At 39.1% G+C, this 18,741-nt stretch overlaps 1 protein-coding gene across 2 annotated transcripts in view; it reads left to right on the forward strand.

Annotated features, from left to right (window-relative positions):
* Positions 1-676: 676 nt before the first annotated feature.
* spidr (scaffold protein involved in DNA repair) overlaps positions 677-18,741 on the forward strand; it is a 37,005-nt gene continuing 18,940 nt past the window's right edge. Inside the window, exons 1-10 of one of the 2 annotated variants that reach the window (XM_078263978.1) lie at positions 677-880; positions 1,198-1,359; positions 1,477-1,540; positions 2,698-2,904; positions 3,856-3,992; positions 8,363-8,592; positions 9,487-9,584; positions 11,045-11,264; positions 15,510-15,714; positions 16,806-17,032. In XM_078263978.1, the coding sequence (XP_078120104.1) occupies positions 866-880; positions 1,198-1,359; positions 1,477-1,540; positions 2,698-2,904; positions 3,856-3,992; positions 8,363-8,592; positions 9,487-9,584; positions 11,045-11,264; positions 15,510-15,714; positions 16,806-17,032 (1,565 nt within the window). In that variant the 5' untranslated portion in view covers positions 677-865. The remainder of the gene's footprint in view (positions 881-1,197; positions 1,360-1,476; positions 1,541-2,697; positions 2,905-3,855; positions 3,993-8,362; positions 8,593-9,486; positions 9,585-11,044; positions 11,265-15,509; positions 15,715-16,805; positions 17,033-18,741) is intronic. The other variant, XM_078263979.1, reaches the window with a different exon arrangement.

Below are 18,741 nucleotides of genomic sequence, written 5' to 3' on the forward strand. Positions count from 1 at the left end.
AGAGATGGGGCAGAAAGTTTCTCACACAGAGATACATCATGCAAGAGAAAGTGAGCAATTTACATGTAACAATACATATTTCATTAGATGATCATTTACCATAACCTGTATTCAAATGCAGAGAATGCTTCATAGCATTCTCTGCACACAAGCAGGCAGTGTTGGAATAGGTGCTCATTTTTTTCCTTAGGTAAAAATACTAATACAACAGTGTGAAAAATACTAAACAAGTACAAGTAAAAGTACTCATTATGAAGAGTGTTGTATGTAATTGTATTGGATACAATAATCAGCATTTTAATGGTAATCCAGGTGGATGTGGAGCTAAATTGAAGAGTTAATTTGCAAAAACAGATATATATATATATCTTTATCTTTCTAATTTATAATAATTCATTTTAAGAATGGAATGGCTTGTTTTTGTTTTTTGCAAATTAACTCTTTAAATATTAACTACTTTATATACTGTTGGGTACTTAAATCTGTAAAAATGTATAATATTTTGATGAAAAAAATGGAAAATACTGAAGTTAAGTACAAGTACTTATAATTGTACTTAAGTACAGTACTTGAGTAAATGTACTTAGTTACCTTCCACCACTGTCATTTTGAATCAAAAGCTCACGCACGCACACGCGCGGACTGCCTCCGGTCCACGCTGTTGAATAATCAAACACACCCCTCTTCAATTTGAGCAACAGCTAGAAGAACTATGTGCTGCTGCCTGCTAACGTTAGTTAGTTTGCAAAACTAGTACGTTAGCAACCACTGGGAAACCTCTATTGCGCAATGATGGGTTAATAAAAAGGGGACACACATTAACTAACGTTACAGCTGTGGCTTAAACTTACTCTATTTTGTCGCCATGTCTTCCAGAAAGGTAAGGAACCTGCTAGCTAGCTAAATTGCTAGCCAGTTTACGCTAACTTTAAGCTACAGGCTAGTTAGCGTAGGCAACCCAAGTTATCTGCCTCTGCCCGCCCACAGCTGAATGGAGTTTACCTGTTAGTCAATTAATGCATCGTTAGCTTGTCAGATACAGGTTGTAATTTCATGTTAAAAACTAAACTTGATGCAGGACAGCCACCGCAATGAGAATCAGGACTAAATAAGCGCTATCAAACCAGTTTTTTTCTTTGAGTGATAAAGAACGGTTTTGACTTGACCCCTCTTTCCTCTATGTTTAATTTTTTGTAGCGTAAAAGATACTACAAGGATATAAAGTGTGTTTTCTTTCCGGATGATGTCAAAAATGGTTTACCAAAAGTGGGAAGAGAGCCACCATCACTTTCATCTGTGTCTTCCGCCAAGAGCTGGGAGAAGTGTGGAGACAGTTTTCTGGACACTCCAGTGATTCAGGTTGATAAACTTCTGCGAGATGGGTCATGATGACATAATGGACACCCATATTAATCACTTTAACCCCCAAATGTTATGCATTATTCCCCTGATGCTCTAACATTGTTTTTGTTGCAGAACCTCAAGTCATCAGGAAGGAAACTCTCTGACATAAGAAGGTCGGCTCAGTCCCCTGCTTTAGGTAGTTGGTTTACTCTAATATTGGCTATCTGTGCAATATATTGATATGTTATCATCACTGTAAACATATTGTGGGCTTTCTCGGTAGGGCTGGGACGGTATGCGTTTGTCCCGATTCGATTCTTTCGTGATATGTGGGTGCCGATTCGATTTGTATTGCGATTTTCATTTCTTGCGATTCTAGTAAGTATTGCAATTCGATAGCATTGAGTATTGCTAATCGCACTCTGCATAACTTGTCTAGTGTACTTACTCAGTGGATAACTGTCCATCTGGTCCCTCCGGTCTGGGTCGCCGTCTCCAATTTATTTTCGGAACATGTACAAGTACAGAGAGAGAGAGACAGACAGACAGACAGACAGACACACACGTCTGTTAATAACCCCTATGTATTTTCTGCTTTCCCTCTGTTTTGCTGGAAACTGATCTGATGTAGTCGCTGTTAGCAGTATCGTATAAACAGAAAATATTTAGGTGAATCATTGGTAAAAAAAAAACCTCATGATACATAGGATTTTTGATTTTCTTTCCCACCCCTATTTCTTGGTAATACCCACAATTTTGTTAACCAAAGTATTATAATTATAATGTTCACACACTTAATAAAATCGCATTCTGTTTGATATATGTTTGGACTGAACAGTTGATTTCTACTAGGGCTGAATATCATACCTAAATTTTGTTTTGTCGACCAAAATGTATAACACAGCTTATCATAAACGGTCAAGCTCTGAAAGATGTAATTGATTGATTGGTCAGATTTGTTTTATTATTCTTTGATCAGATGGTTCCTGATTTAAAATTCCAAATTTGCCAGTTTAACACTATTTTACAGAGGTTTTTGTACTTGTTTAGACAACATTTATTGTTTGACATGTCTTCCGCCTTTTGTAAAAAAAAATAAAAATAATGCTTATAAGTAAGGGGTCGAGTTTAATTTCAAACAATACCCACCCCTGAGTTATTCTATTCTTAATTTAGATAGTGGAGAGGGCAGAGTAAGGGGGAGACAGGAATATAAATGAACTGTGTGCTTAATTTGGTTTGGGTGCACATGTGGGGAGTGTAACCACTCAACTCTGTGGATATGTCGCTATGGTTTTAATTGTTACAATTTAACAGACACCTCATCAGTTCTTTCTCTTGTGTTGTGCCCAGTCCAGACCAGTGCCGTTCACTGTAATGAGGACCCAGTGCACATTGCGTGGAGCTCCAGTGACGGTGAACAGTCTGATGATGAGAACCAGAAGCAGCATCTCTCCAGAGTTGTGGCTCAACAGCAACAACATCCTCAGAGACCAGGGAGGCCCACAGCACCCATTCAGTCGTATACAAGAGTGCTGCACATGCTCCGTACTGATAAAGGTAAATTATGTCCGTTGTGACTTGCTGAGTTGCTTTTTTAAAGTCTAATACTACACTAAGTCTAGAATACTCAATATAGACTTATAAACAGGGTTCATACGTTTTGAAAATACCTGAAAAGTTATGGTATTTAAAAAAAAAAAAAAATGCAAATTCCAGGCCTGGAAAGGTTTTGGAAACGTAAAAAGACCCAGAAAGTTTAGGAAAAGTCATGGAATTATTTTTTTTAACACAGCATAATATGTGATTAATAAATGTATTTCACGTCGTCCTAACCTCAACGTTTATTCGGGGCGCGATATTACGAATCCCACTATGAACCACATAAATTGTCATTCATTTTATTGTTAAACCTCTGAGGGTAAACTGTAACACAGATTTTTATTCTTATTGTATAATTTCGACTGACATTTTCAGGAATACATAGTCATGGAAAATTGCCGAAAAGTCATGGAAAAGTATTGGTTAAAATACGTATGAACCCTGTATAAATCATCTTAAAGGAATACTGTACTTCACTCCAAATGTATGGGGAAAAGATGCGTCTTTGCTTTCTTGCAGAGAATTAGATGAGAAGATTGATACCACTCTCGACATAAAGAGTGGTATCTTTATGTCGAGAGTGGTATCAATCTTCTTATCTAACTTGTGGCAAGAAAGTGAATGGGCATTATTTCCGAAATGTCGAACTATTCCTTTAATCCAAGTCCACTTACTAGCTTTTTTCCAGAGTTTTCTCAGTTGTCATGGCGGAGACTCCGCTGTTATCCTGTGACCAAAGTAAGGAACTTTGATCACTTGATAACAACTGAGCTAGTTCCATTCACTGATAGGATGTCAAGATGTGATTAAAAGCCACAAAAAAGCTAGTAAGTGGACCTTGAGTTAAAAATATTTTGTCAAACTAATTGTCAAACCCATTGTTTTCATGTATTTCATTTCTTTCTTTAGATGACCTTCCTGTTATTGACACAGACAGTGATCTGGATGAATCTGATGCTGAAAAGGACAGCGGGCAACAAATCTCTGACTGTGAGTCGGAGTCCTTTGACGAAAAGCCAGAAGATTTACCTCTTAAACCTACAAATGTGAGTGAAGTGTTCTTATTCTGATACTTTCTGTTGCTTCTGATACTATAGTCTGGCTCAACAGATTTTCATTTCATGCATAAAGCCTGACATCCGGCCCGTGTCCCCCCCCCTTGCTATCTCCGCTATTGGGCCTTATGCTGTCAACTACGGTTGTGATTGGTTTATAGAAATGCAAACATTCCAGAGTGTTTTCCCCTATCCCTGAATAGATAGGCGGTGTAGCCAGACCATACTTTAGCGCTGACACAGCGCTGTGGAGATAGGTCTAGCAATGCAAGACCAGACACCAGGGCTGAATCTCACTAAACTGCATCCACGGCTCATCCGCTTGCTTCCCTTCCTCGCGTCTTAGTCCGTCCAACCGAGGAAGCATGGGAGAGACGAAAGGAAATCATGCGAAGAGAGAGGAAACAAAGAAATGTGTTTTTAGAGGGATGAGATGTCCTTTCCTCTGAAGCATCAGGTGAATTTGTCAGCTGTATGGGCGCAGTTAGCAACGGCTTTCAGCTCCACGGCTTCCGAGAAGGCTGCTCTCGGGCATCCTTGCCCACGATCCTCGCTCCTCGGGGCAGGAAAAGGAGCTTTGAGATGGCCAGAGTTCAGGAGCGAGGAGCTATCAAATAGAAAATTGAGATTCCGTCTATGTAACATACAGTGGCTTGCATAAGTTTACACACCCATGTTAAAGTTGACTAAAAAGAGGAATAAAAAAACATCTTTTGGAAATTGATCTTAATGCCTTAATTAAAAAAAGAATTAGGAAAAATCCAACCTTTTTAAGGACACACATTTTCTTTGTGAATGAATAATGTATCGTAAATAAATAAATGTTTTTCCTTAAAATACAGGAGGCATAAGTATAACACACCCCTATGTTAAATTCCCATAGAGGCAGGCAGATTTTTATTTTTAAAGGCCAGTTATTTCATGGATCCAGGATACTATGATCCTGATAAAGTTCCCTTGGCCTTTGGAATTAAAATAGCCCCACATCATCACATACCCTTCACCATACCTAGAGATTGGAATGTTTTTATGTTGGTTAGCCTAATAGCTGGTTTGATTTGCATTGAGAGATGATTTTATGGAAAGTACTCCATGCCAATCTCTAGGTATGGTGAAGGGTATGTGATGATGTGGGGCTATTTTAATTCCAAAGGCCAAGGGAACTTTATCAGGATCATAGTATCCTGGATCCATGAAATAACTGGCCTTTAAAAATAAAAATCTGCCTGCCTCTATGGGAATTTAACATAGGGGTGTACTTACTTATGCCCCCTGTATTTTAAGGAAGAACATTTATTTATTTACGACACATTATTCATTCATAAAGAATTATTTAAGGACACTATTGGTGTCCTTAAAGGTTGGATTTTTCCAATTTCTTTTAATTAAGGCATTAAGATCAATTTCCAAAAGACGTTTTTATTATTCCTCTTTTTAGTCAACTTTAGCATGGGTGTGTAAACTTATGCAAGCCACTGTACAGTATAACACATTTTCTCAAGGGTGTTATGTGTTTTAATGAACACTAGATTGTGCCACACAACCATTTCAACTCTACACAGCTTATTGAGTCCAGTGTATGTTTCTAATTAAAAGTGTTCAGTTGACTGCCAGTGCATGCAGTTATCCTAGAAGTAGTGTCATATGTGTCAGTACCTTTTTTTTTTTTTTTTTTAAAGTCCATTAAGACACAAGTTGATGTTCTGTTTACTGTGTGTATTAAACCTGATGGGCTTACCATCAGTTTTGGCTTACATGGCATTAATGCATATGTTATATGTATAATGTAAAAGAATACTTGTTATTGTGTTCTATTTTAAGTCTTCATATCAGTGTTTTACTTATTTTAATTTATTATTCTGTTATATGTTTAGCCATTATACCACTAGGTGGAGTATTGCAGTCATATTCCCATATCCTAAAAGGGCCTGACAGGTTCAAACCAGCATTGCATTGTGCTCTTTCTGGGTTCAAGTTCACAAGCTGTGGTAGCAATAAAGTGCTGAGTGTGGAGGAAGAAGCTGCCACTTATTCACTGATCTAAAGCATTAAAACCATTTGGAATGCATGAAGATAAAACCTTTTATTTTAATGAAGACAATAGTTGCTTGTGATCCTCTGAGACTCAAATGTGTAAACAATTATACCATTTTAATAGTGTTATTTATTGAAATCAAAACACAGTGGAGCTGCAACACAGTTAAATAATCAATTGACAGAAGATTAATTGGCTTTTATTGACTATTAAGTCATTTTTCAGCCAGAAATGCCAAACATTTGATGGTTCCAGCTTCTATAATGTGGGGATTTACTGCATTGTTTGAGTTACATTACAGTGAATTGAATACTTATGGGGTTTGGACCGTTTTTAAGACAAAACAAGTCATTCAATGACATCAGCTTGGGCTCTGAGAATTTGTGCTGCTCTCTGAAAATGAAACAAGAAAATAATCAGCAGATGAATCAATAATGACACACATAATATGATGCATACACTGTGGTTTACTGAACACAGTTGTCATGCTATTTCATTAGACAAACATATTTGTCTTATCATAGTAGTCAATCTTTTGCGGGCCCTCCTGTATGCTTTGGAGACTTGGATTGACTGTTCCTTCTCAGAAGTGATTCAGGAGCAGTGTTTGTTAAAGGCAGAGCTGGCATTACAGAATGTACAAGGAGTGGTGAAGGTGTTTAAGACCACACAGCACGTAGTAATTGTAGCACACATTTAGAACATGTAATTGATCAGCTAGATGTGGCAAATTGATGAGTTTATGTGGTTGTGTAGATAGCGGTTTTGTAAAATGTTCTTGAACAAGATGGCGATGGTTGAAGCCAAAAACCAATCGAATCAGCACAGTACTGTGGTAATTAAACTTAAGATGCATTTAAGTAACCGGTATCTTGTGATAAAGGGCTGAGTTTTTTCAGGCTGTATGTCAAGAGGAAGCCTATAGACAGACACCTCTTCCTCCCCTCCACACACACCCACACAAACCAAGCTACTTCCCTTTGTCACAGTTTAATTTGCTGCTATCAGCTCTCTGTGGTCAAACAAGACTCAAGATCACCTAACAGGAGGCTTGTGGTCAGAGGCCTACTTCAAAGTCTTATGGGTCCCAGTTTATGTTGTATTTTTGACCGTGTGATTGATCATCACTCAAGTAGTGATGGGAATATCATTTAGTTATATAGCATCTTTCACAGCATTTCAGTCAAAATACGGTAGATTTTGATTCAATTAAAGCAGCAAAGTGGAACCTAGTTTACATTTTTTTTGCTGCCCGGAAAGCTTGCTTACACACTGCCAATTTTAAATCAAACCGGATCTAACAGGATACAGAGGAGAAAAGTCCAAGTTTATTACTCCAGATAAATGTGCGGCTGACTCACTCGGCGTATGTCTGCCAGTTTTCTGTGTTATTGTACTAGCGCTGAAAGTGGATAGGCGGAGCTCTGAGGGCTACTTTGCATCTCAAGGCCAAAGAGGATGGTGACCTCCCAGATGAAGCATGTCCTAGTCTGCTATCATCAGCCGCTTTAAGGGTCAACAACCTCCACCACATCAGGGCTCCTTACTAGATCAGGGCCGTGTCAACAGAACAGGGCTATAAACATCTTTTTACTACTGTTTGTTCAGGAAAATCTGCGAGTGGATGAGGCTGTGCAGAGCTGTGTACTTACAATGCTTTCAGTGCTGGGTGAAAACATTTTTGAGCCAGGGCCAGGAACATAGTGTTCCCTTTTCTCTGTAGCTGTTTAGTGTGTGACGTCTGCTGGCATTCTGCCTAGCAGGGTCAAGTTGATTCAAATAAGAGAGCATGTTGGCTGACAGAGCCTGGTATGCTGGTCTTGTCTGCACATGACAGGAACTCAGGTTCCTTGTGGATTTTTCCATGAGAACTGATTCCCTCAGGTGTAGTGTTGAGTGATACAGCAAAAAAAGATTGTTTTGTAACCATATCTTGTAAATGAATCTGCCTGATAGTGTATCACAGTGCCACCACTAAATCCATTTTTTTCCCTTTTTAATGTATTTTGTTTGTTTGTTACTTGTTTTGCCTTCATGTAAAGCGTCCTTGGGTCCCTTGAAAGGCGTTACAAAAATCCAAGCTATTATTATCAGTGTACGGTCTCCACCCACAGTATGATTGAGTTTATTGATTTTATTTAATCTTTGACTATGAATTTACTGAATGCTGAGGCCATTTTAAATATCTAATATCCACCTGATATATAGTGGTATTTTATCTGCAGTTTAACACTATGTTCAAATTCATTTAAACATGACCTGTTTCAAAGTTGGATCAAATTATTATTATTTTTTTGAAGTTTAGTAATTATTACTTCATCCCCAGATGACAGAGCTAGAGATCTCAGGTTACGTGTCTGATGGCGAGAGTATTGATGGCACAGTGACTTTGAGTAGACCGGACTCTCCTCTCCAAACTGGTGAGGGCAGCAAAAGGTCAATCAGTGACTGGGTCAGATCTGCTCAGGCGATGCTGCAGACGCCTCAGAAACCGCAGTCCAAGATGCTGTCCAAGACTCCTGAAGACTCCGCCAAAAAGAAAAGGAAATTTCAAAGGTTTGAGTTTTTATTTGATATTTTTAATTTTTTTTAAAAGTCACATCAGATAATGCACCAGTTCAGCTCTTTGTACTGTGATACTGATTCTTATATCTTAATAGGGCTGCACGATTAATCTAATCGCAATCGAGATGTCACTCTGTGTGATTACATACATTTTAGTAGCTAATTATCTACATTTTCCTTGATAATCAAGTAAACTCATGATACCATTATATCGCAGTCGTCATCGCAGAATTGTAAAACGCAATCACAATATGACTTTTTCTCCAAATCATGCAGCGCTATATCTTAACGAAGAGTATCTGCTGATATATTCCCGAGCCAATACTAATGTTCTCAATTTACTACAGTGTGTGGAACATGAGGTAACATGAGGCCAGCGATTGTTGTGGTGCTAAAAACTGAGTCAGTTACCCTGACTGAATGAATGTAACTGATCGCACATAATTTTATGACATTATTGTAGCTGATACCTGATTAATAAGGTTGGTACTGGCCCAATATTGATCAGTGCATCTCTACCGCACATTATATATATATATATATATATATATATATATATATCTATCTATCTCAAGTGTCACAGTGTATTGCCTCATTATAAGAGCAATTAAATGAATAAGACGTATTGCTTGCTGCCAGACGACCGTCAAACTTTGTTTCCACTGCAGAACTGATGATGAAAGGGACACCTGGTGTCATGATGTGGGTGCTGAATGTCATTGCCATCTCTAAGCCCACCAATTCTGACAGATGGCTGGATCTGTAGTCTTTGACAGCTTGTGTTTTGCATCAAACAATCTTTTTCTTTGAAATAAACAGTTTTACACATGCTTTTCTTCTTGCGTAACGTCATCTATTGTACCTCTGTGTTTGTTTGTTGCATAGTGGAGGTCTGGCTGAGAGGCTGAATCGACTCCAGTGCAGACAGAGGTCAGCTGTTAGTTTCTGGAGGCACCAGTCCATCTCTGACACCTCAACAACAGGTGATTCATGCACAAAGCTACTGGATTGTCCACAATTACACCCAGGATGCTGCACACATTCACCTCTGAATCACCATTCACTTTTAACGCTGAACCTGGATTTGTGAGTGGGATGAAGCCCGTCTCTGAGCAGGTGTGATTTTTTTTTTTTTTTTTTTTTTTTTTTTTTCTTTGTGATCGTATTGGAGAGGCCACGCTGAGAGAAGTGCCGGCTGTAGGTTGATCACTGTGGCTCCAAACATTGAACTCAATATGTAGGTGACAGGAAACTGCTTGCCTAGTTCTTTTTTCCTTTCTGTGGTGTACCAAACACCTTGTGTTCTCTTGTTGTTAAGTATCTCCTTTTTATAATAGGACACAAGCAGTGCCTTAAAGGTGACAGTTGATTGTGGAAAAAGAAAACACCCACCCATCCAACTAAGAGAGAGTTTGTGGCGTAATGTCTGACTAATGTGTAAAGAATTAAAGCGTGGAGGATTATTATAGAGTTTTCAAACAATTAAAGTCAGATGGCGTGCAGAGTGCATAATTGAATCTTTTAAGGAGAGTTTATTTTTTATATGTTCCACTCCCTGGTACAGTCTTAACAATACCACTATTACCTGAATATATCATGCTGTTACAGGACACCTGTTTATCTTTGTTGCTGTAATTTTGGCGTGTGATGTAACTGCACTCGCACAGGCTTTGAATTGTTGCCCTACATAATGCCCTGCCTACAACTTATCAGATCATTATAGGCCAAGAGGAGGACTTAAAGACAGTGTTGGCCTACTGCCCCGGGTTATTTTGATAATTTGTAATCTGGGACCTAAATGCACGAAGCACAAATGAAGCACTTCAAATTCATGTTTGGACAAATGCATGTTAAAACTTCACTCAAAATAATTTTTTTGCGCCCTTTGATATGATTTACTTTTATTGTATTAAAATCCCCCCTATGGCCACTTCCAGGGGTTTTTATGGCTTCACGTCACTGAACTGCATCTACTGTGAGCTCTCATGGTGCAATTTTCACAATTCAGTGCAATCAAGTTTACACACAAAATGTACATACAGCCAAGTTGCTGTCTTATCTCAGTTTGATTTACAGCTTCAGGACATTGTCCCGATTTGCTCTTCTTAATAATCTCTGTTGACTTTATTGTTTCTGGCCAGAAGCATAGTCAGCTCCATGGTAAAATTCCAAATCACTCGGCAGGATTCACTGTTTCATATCCAACTCAGCCTGAGTCAATAACAGCTTCACAGTTATGTAGTGCGAATTGTTCTGATGCTAAAAGTAAATTACTTACGCATAATGAGTCCCACAGAGAGCAAGAGTGCACTCTTTTACGCACGCGCGCACACACTCACTCACTCACTCACTCACTCACTCACTCACACTCACTCACACTCTCTCTCTCTCTCTCTCTCTCTCTCTCTCTCTACATATGTGGTGTTGTTGCTCTCCTCTCCAGTGGACAGGCCTGGCGTGCTGGTGCTGGAGGTGCTGGAGGTTCAGGAGGAGTGCAGCATGCAACTGGCGCACTGTGAGCATCACCGGCCTCTCGGAGAGGGCCACCAACACAGCAACCCTCTCTCTGAGGAAAAAGCTCGTATGCTGGTGTTGTTTAACAGAGAGACTGCTGCCCAGCTGACTCCTGCACCCAGAGATATTGTCCACATATACCCGCCATGGTGAGAGGATGCAGTACATGTCACGCTTTAAAGTCCCCCTCCACTTTAAAATATGTTTTGCTTATTGTTACTTCACCTGGATGTTCGAGCTTCACTGTGTAGAATGATGCATGTGCAGAGTTTGACACTAGCATTTTTGGGGCTTTTCCCTTTATTTGATAGTGACAGTGGATAGATAGGAAAGGGAAGAGAAAAAGTGGGGATGACACGCAGCAAAGGGCCATAGTCAGATTCGAACCCGGGCCGCTACAAGATGCTATGACCTCACAACTAGTTTGGAGCCAATGTTGTGTCCAGTATGCAACTTACACAAGTGTGAGGAGGAAACTTGAAACCTCCAGTGGACATACACTGAGACTGGACTTTTCAGTAAAGTAGGAGAGTTGTTGTTGTTGTTGTTGTCAGATGTCATTTTACAACTTTGAAGTTTCCTTTTTGTGAAAAAAACGTCTTAAAATGTGTCTAAACGAAAATCACATTTTGCTGCAGCTTGCTTACAGTTTGATTTGAATATTTGGTGCTGCAGGGCAGTTAGCAGGGTCTGATTATTATGATTATTAATGAATCTGCTAATTATATTCTTGATTAATCATTAGGTCTATAAAATGTCTGAATCTACTGATGAAACTTTTTCTTGTGCTTTTGTTTTTTGATTTTTAACATCATTTCTTGGCAGGCGATAAAAAACTTAAAAGTTACACAATATGAGACTGACTCACTATGCGCAGGACAAAGAGTAAGAGCATCTCATAAAATAATGCCGAGGAGACATACTGGTTGACAAAATACAACACTTGAATATACATTCAACATGGAAAATAAGTTTAAAAATAATTCTGTAGAACTCAGAATTCTTTTAGGTTTGAAGTTTTAAAATGTACTGTTCTCAGCTCACAATAATAAGCAGCAAAGGCCCAGATGTGTGACAGGGCGTAGAGGCTAGTAGGGGGGGAGGCGTTTGTGTGTTTTCGTGATTGTTTTGGAGTTGGAGTGAGGCAGTGGTTGACTCCAGCTGTTGGGAGTTTAGGTTGAGTGTACTCTGGAATATCCAGGCTGGCGGAAGCGCAGAGGCCTCCTCAGCGCTCTGACGTCACAAACAGCTCCAGGGAATGCTTCACATTCCTCTTCCTGGCAGTAGTTAGGTCATTTCCAGCAAGCCGGGGGAAAAAACACAGGATTATTTTCTGGAGCATTTGGGAGCAGAGTGGTTGGAGCCAAAGGGCTGAGATTGAAAACACATGGTGGTTTGAAAGTATCTCTGGCTTTAGCACCTCTCCTTCCCTGTTGTATTTTATTCTTGAAGTCACAAGATCAAATAGAGCCCCCACCAAACATTCCAATTAACTCTTTCAAAGATTTATTTCTCTTCTGAACAAGCGTCCTTAAATCCTCTTTTGTTTATGTAAATTACTTTCAGCAGTAATAGCATTTGGTCTACATTTATAATCAATCAATATTTTAGCTCAAAAATAGTCATAACCAGGAAATGCTGATGACAAGTTGAATATTCTCCAAAGAGATAATCGATATCCAACAGCGACTGGCTGATATGAGGAAAAACCTGGAATTTAGAGCATCAGTGCATCTGATAAAATTCCTCTTTATCAGTTTCCTGTGTGGCACTCATAAGGGGTTAAACTCCTCCACAATTCCTGCAGTGAGTATGTTCGCTCCTCCCACTTCCCACGCCTTGTTGTGAGTGGGCCGAAGCCTGAGCGGAAATACCTGCAGGGATTGTTAATTTACCGTCTGTGACGGCAGCAGCCGGGGCCACTCCTTCACCCAGATACCTGTCTGATGATGACCTCTGCCCACTCACCTGTTCACAAAAGTATCACACTTCCTGGGCGGGTGTTGTACCTGTTCTCGTGAACTGTACGTTCCGCTCACTCCGTCACTGAAAAACTAATCTCTGCTCAGATGATTGAATGATAAGCGTTTCATCATAAGTACAAATACTCATGCAGTGTCACGTACTACATGTGTACAAGGAATTTGTTGTGGTGCAGGTGTAAAGATGTGTAAAGAGTACTTTACTGTTAAAGTTGGTTGAAATGGCACTTATTATAACTGATTTACATCCTGCTTGGTAATTTAATGCATAACATTGCATCATATATTATAAACTGATTGTATGTTTTAGGTTGGTATTAATCTGAAAAGTAGCTAATAACTTCATCTATACTGTTGTCAACTATATTCTCAAATACATGCTGTGGAGTAAAATGTGCAATATTTCCCTCAGAAATGTAGTGCAGTATTAGGATTAAGTGGCATAGAATAGAAATACTCAAATTAAGTAAAGGTACTCCAAAATGTAATGTAAGTAATGTTACTGTCCACTGAATTTCAAAAAAAGGTTTTCATTGTAAAATAAAATCCAGCCACTCTGTTTGGGGGTGTTTTATGGATATCTAGCTAGCACTGCACATATTGATCATTTGTATTATTTATTACCATTTTCAAGTAAATATTTAGTCTAAAATGTTGAAAATCATTGTGCACGCCTACTCTTGACTAGGAGTCCGTATTTCTTTTACCATACGATCATACAAAGAGAAGCAGATTTTAGAAGTGTAACCAACGGACTAAAATTATTGAATGTCAGAATACCTGCGGTATCATTTTCAGTTAAGTGACTAATGGATGAGTTGTCCAAGTATCTGCACAAGCATGGTGAAGCATACAGTATGTACTGGATGTGGCAAATGCATAACATTGTATTAGTCATGCTTGACTGCATATAGTGACGATGGATAAAACAGTGCCATGAACATGTGCGTATACTTAAAGGCAGTCAAGGACAAAAACCAGACTACCTACTACATTATCATTTAAAAACTTGATTTAGTTGTTGATTTAACTCTATGAGGCGTTTAATTGTGTCCACCCTCTTTCTACGTTGTGTACTGGGAAGTTTGAATATCTATTGGAATATTTGTCTTTTGAATATATAATCATAATTGTTTTTAATTATTATGAATCATGCTCCGCTTTGTTTCGTAGGAGGACACAGCATTTACAGTGACTCATTTATATCAATGAGGATGGATTAAATATGAGAAACACCCCTCTGTCTAATGGAATAAAATTCAACAGAATGACAAACTACCCCCCACAATAACCATAAACACCTAAATAAAGACTTAATAACCTTTGCAAAGATCGCATCGACTGCATTTAGTTATAGCTTGTTCTACCTAAAACTGTCAACTGAGGGTATATGATGATTTGTTTTCTGAATTATATTCTCTTCCCTTCCTGTTTTCCATGTATATCCTAACAAATGGTTTCTTCCACTTCATCTGTGTGTTTTTACTTGTTGTATTTCTCTGGTTCAACTAAGCTAGCTCTGACATGTTGGGAAGGTTCCAGACACTATTATCCTTGTCACATATGGAGGGAATTAAGTCGTCACTCAAACTTACCACAAACAACGGGCCATATAATTATCGTTCAAGTTGTTTTATTCTCAGGCTTGGTACCACTCAGGTGTGTCATTTACCTAGAAAACACTTCGCCGGAAATGTTTTTCTTAAATTTTATGGAGAGAAGTTCAGCATCTTCTTCGTACACACAGATGAGTGGAATATGAGCTGGTAATGGTTCAAAATGGGTCATATGAAACACGGGAGCACTTCAGGTCACACATACACTGTCTTTGCAATTGATTTGTTTTTTTTAATTAGCGAACTCTCAGCCTGTTTGTGACGAGTGTTGAAGTGTTTTTCCACACCTGATGTCACATTTGGAAAGTGATTTAATCAAGTTGTGCAGAGCTGCGAGGTGTAGCCTTTTAAGGTGTAGCCCTTACATGGAAAATGTGTCTTTTACCTCAGTAAAAAAGGACAAATGCATCTGTTTTGTGTTTTCACTTGTCTCGGAAGAGGTTAATGTTTTTGAACTTGTACTCTGCGCTGGGTGGTACCTAGTAAAGAGACCTGTGGAGGTGGTTGGTACCTTATCTTAGTTTGACATTCAAAAGTCTCGAGCTCTCAGCCCCCTATGTTTGTGCAATAATGTACTCCATTGAATGTACTGTAAAAACTGAGTCTTTGCATCTGTTATCAACGGAATCACAACCTGAAACTGTTTATTGCCCAACACCTTAAATATGTTTAATTTCATGGTAAAGAGTCCCAAACTCAGTAAGAAAGTGCAGAGTCAAGGTGTAGAATGCAGCAAGAGCACTGAAACTACTGCTGTACCCCGAATCTAAAACTCATGAACGTTATCTCTTTGCAGGCAAAGTCTTTCTATAGAGGGTTTCAGCTGTGACATTATTCTGAACACACACTTCAGCCAGAAAGTCTACTCTGCTACCAAACCAGCCAACATGTCCATTCCTAGAGGCCTGCTCTCAGCAAAAAGGTGCCATCCGTATTCTTTGTGTAAGGTATTTGGACTACTGGAGGAATGCAGGACCACAGAGGTGATCAATGCCAAACACGTGCGTATGCATTGATATCATTAGAATAACGTGCCTTACATTTCATTCCCAATTCAAAATGTACTGTATTTAGTATAGTAGTTCATACTGTGTGAGGCATCAAACACACCTTTTTAAACCCCCTGGTAATGCCTCTTAAACTCTGTCACTCACCTTCAGTGCACATTCAGTCACTATGACAGAAAAATGGCATCAGTCCAATAAGCTACTGGCCATAAGGTTCTACTCAGGTTTAGTTGTTTACTTGCAAAAAACAAAATTGAATTCACACATCAGGAAGCTTGTGTCAACATTCTTTATACATGTAATATGAATTTATTCTTTTATAAATTCATATAAAGTCACAGGTGCAACTGTGCGAACATATTTTGCCACAGGGTACGTTGCTTTCATTTCACAATCCGATTTTTTTTTTTTTACCAAAAGTAATGACAATAAGTGGAGGTGGGTTTAAATGTATGTTTGATTTCTTGACTCTAAAGTTCTGTTTGCTTTAAGTTAATACAAATAAATGATGGCTGAAAAACATGGCAACATCAGCCATGCCCTCCTTTTAAAACAGGTTTCTAATGCAGCTTCAAGAAAAGGTGAACACTGCTCACTCCCATGATGTGTGTTGACAACAAACTATGCATATTTCTGTGTGATGGCATAAACTTGCCAAGTGAAATTAGTCTTGTTTGTTTATGTGTAATACACGTACACGGAGCATAGGGATGCAACAAATGATTATTTTCATTATATATATTAATAATTTGGTCTATATCAGAACACAGTAAAATAAAATAACAAAAATGCTTATCACTAGTTTCCAAATCCAAGTTGACCTCTTGAAATGTATTGTTTTGTCCAACCAACAGTCCACAACTCAAAGAGAGTCTCATCATATGATATTTAACTGACTCAGCATTTATTCATACTTGAGAAGCTGAAACTGGCATTTAATCTTAAATAATGAGTTATCAAAATACTTGCAGATCAATTTTCTGCCAATCAACTAATTGATTATTTCACTAAACGTTGCAGCTTTAAGGTGTAATACATCATTTACATTAACTAATGTTTCATTTCCCTCTCTATCTTCCCTTCAGGTTGTGGCCTCCAATGCTCTGTGCAGTTTTGGAGGTCCAGGAGTTTTAACAAGACACTGCCTTTCTCTCCTGGAAGCTATAGAGGGGCTGGGCCAGGCTGGCTCTGTGGGGCAGGACGTGGAGGTGGTGGTCCAGAGAGTTTACTCCATCCCTGTGTCCATCCTCAAGCCCAGACTTCCCACCAGGTCTTCCTCAGCTCCTCCTCCTGCAGAAAAAGGCAAAACCAGGTACTGTTGGACCAGTTGATAATTGGCAGCCCAGTGAGACCTTTGGTTTGTCACTTGATACCAAAAGGGGTACAGAGAAATCACATTTTATCTTCTTTGTATGCTTCTCTCCCACAATATAAATTACTCTTTTTGAAAGAAAGAAAAAATGCATACTGGTTTCCTTGGTCTCAGACCTTGGTGGCACAATGTGTGTACGTGGTTGAGCTATTGTTCACAGTGCAGTGGGCCCCACAAAGTGCTCACATTGTCTCCAGCCATATGGCATTGCTTGACAAAGGACACAAACATTTCTAATTGAATCCAGCCCCTCTGTGAGCGATTCTGGCCAATTCTCGGGAAAGGAAGCATGTTTTCAGAATATCGTGCACCAGCAAGCCAGAGTTGAATTGGTGCCCACACCTACTCCACTGGGTGGAACAGGTTTGCAGCAGCTTTTATTACCTTAATGCTCTAAATGAAACGGCAACTATATTGTATTCGGGTGTAAAAATGGCATGCCTCTCAGCATTACAGAAATTGTACAGTTGTGTGGAATGGGGCGAGATTTGCTTTAAAGGTCCCATGGCATGAAAATTTCACTTTATGAGGTTTTTTTAACATTAATGTGAGTTCCCCCAGCCTGCCTATGGTCCCCCAGTGGCTAGAAATGGCAACAGATGTAAACTAAGCTCTGGGTATCCTGCTCTGACTTTGAGAAAATGAAAGCTCAGATGGACCGATTTGGAATCTCCTCCTTATGATGTTATAAGGAGCAAGGTTACCTCCCCTTTCTCTGCTTTGCCCGCCCAGAGAATTTGGCCCACCCATGAGAAAGAGAGAGACATCATGGCTTTCAAACGAGCAAAGTGGCAGTTGGTCAAGGCCACACCCCTCTCCTCCTCAATAGCTACAGACACAGAAATGGCACATCCTAAGTAAAGCTCATTGTGGGACTGGCTCTAGTGGCTGTAATTCTGCACCAAGGCTGAATTTCGGGAAAGAGACTTCAGATACAGTATTAGGGGACCACTAAGGCCTATATAAAAGAGACTTCAGATACAGTATTAGGGGACCACTAAGGCCTATATAAAAGAGACTTCAGATACAGTATTAGGGGACCACTAAGGCCTATATAAAAGCATCCAAAAAGGAGCATGTCATGGGACCTTTAACTGTGGTTTATCGGAAGTTGAATCTTACACATTGTATTCATATTCATTGAAAAAAACTTTACTCATAGAGCTTGAAACGATTAGTTGATTTTCAGACAATTAATTCTGACCTATTTTGATAATTTAATAATCATTAAAGCCTTTTTATAAGAAAAATGAAAAAAAGATAGCTGGTTCCAGCCTCTGAAATGTGAGGATTTTAGGCTTTTCTTTGTCACACATGATAGTTAACTGAATACCTTTGGAGTTTCAGACACAACAAGACATTTGAAGACCTTGGGCTGTGGGAAATTGTAGTGGGCATTTTTACAATTTCTCTGACATGTTATTGACAAAGCGGTTAATCAAGAAAAAGACACGGAGCAACATTTGTATTCATTTTGAGTTTTGTTTTGGTTACCTGGTGAAAGTAAGTCCACTATTCACTCTCGATTAGCTCTGTTTTTGTCTCCACCAACTCCTGAAGGAAATATCTAGCTCTTTAGCTGTTGAATGCACCACAATGTTCGCCAGTTAGTTGCTAACTTTGTCGTTTTGGGTTTGGCTGTAGCGCAA

Source organism: Sander vitreus, chromosome 12 (genome assembly GCF_031162955.1).
Source record: "Sander vitreus isolate 19-12246 chromosome 12, sanVit1, whole genome shotgun sequence".
Taxonomy (NCBI): Eukaryota; Metazoa; Chordata; class Actinopteri; order Perciformes; family Percidae; genus Sander; species Sander vitreus.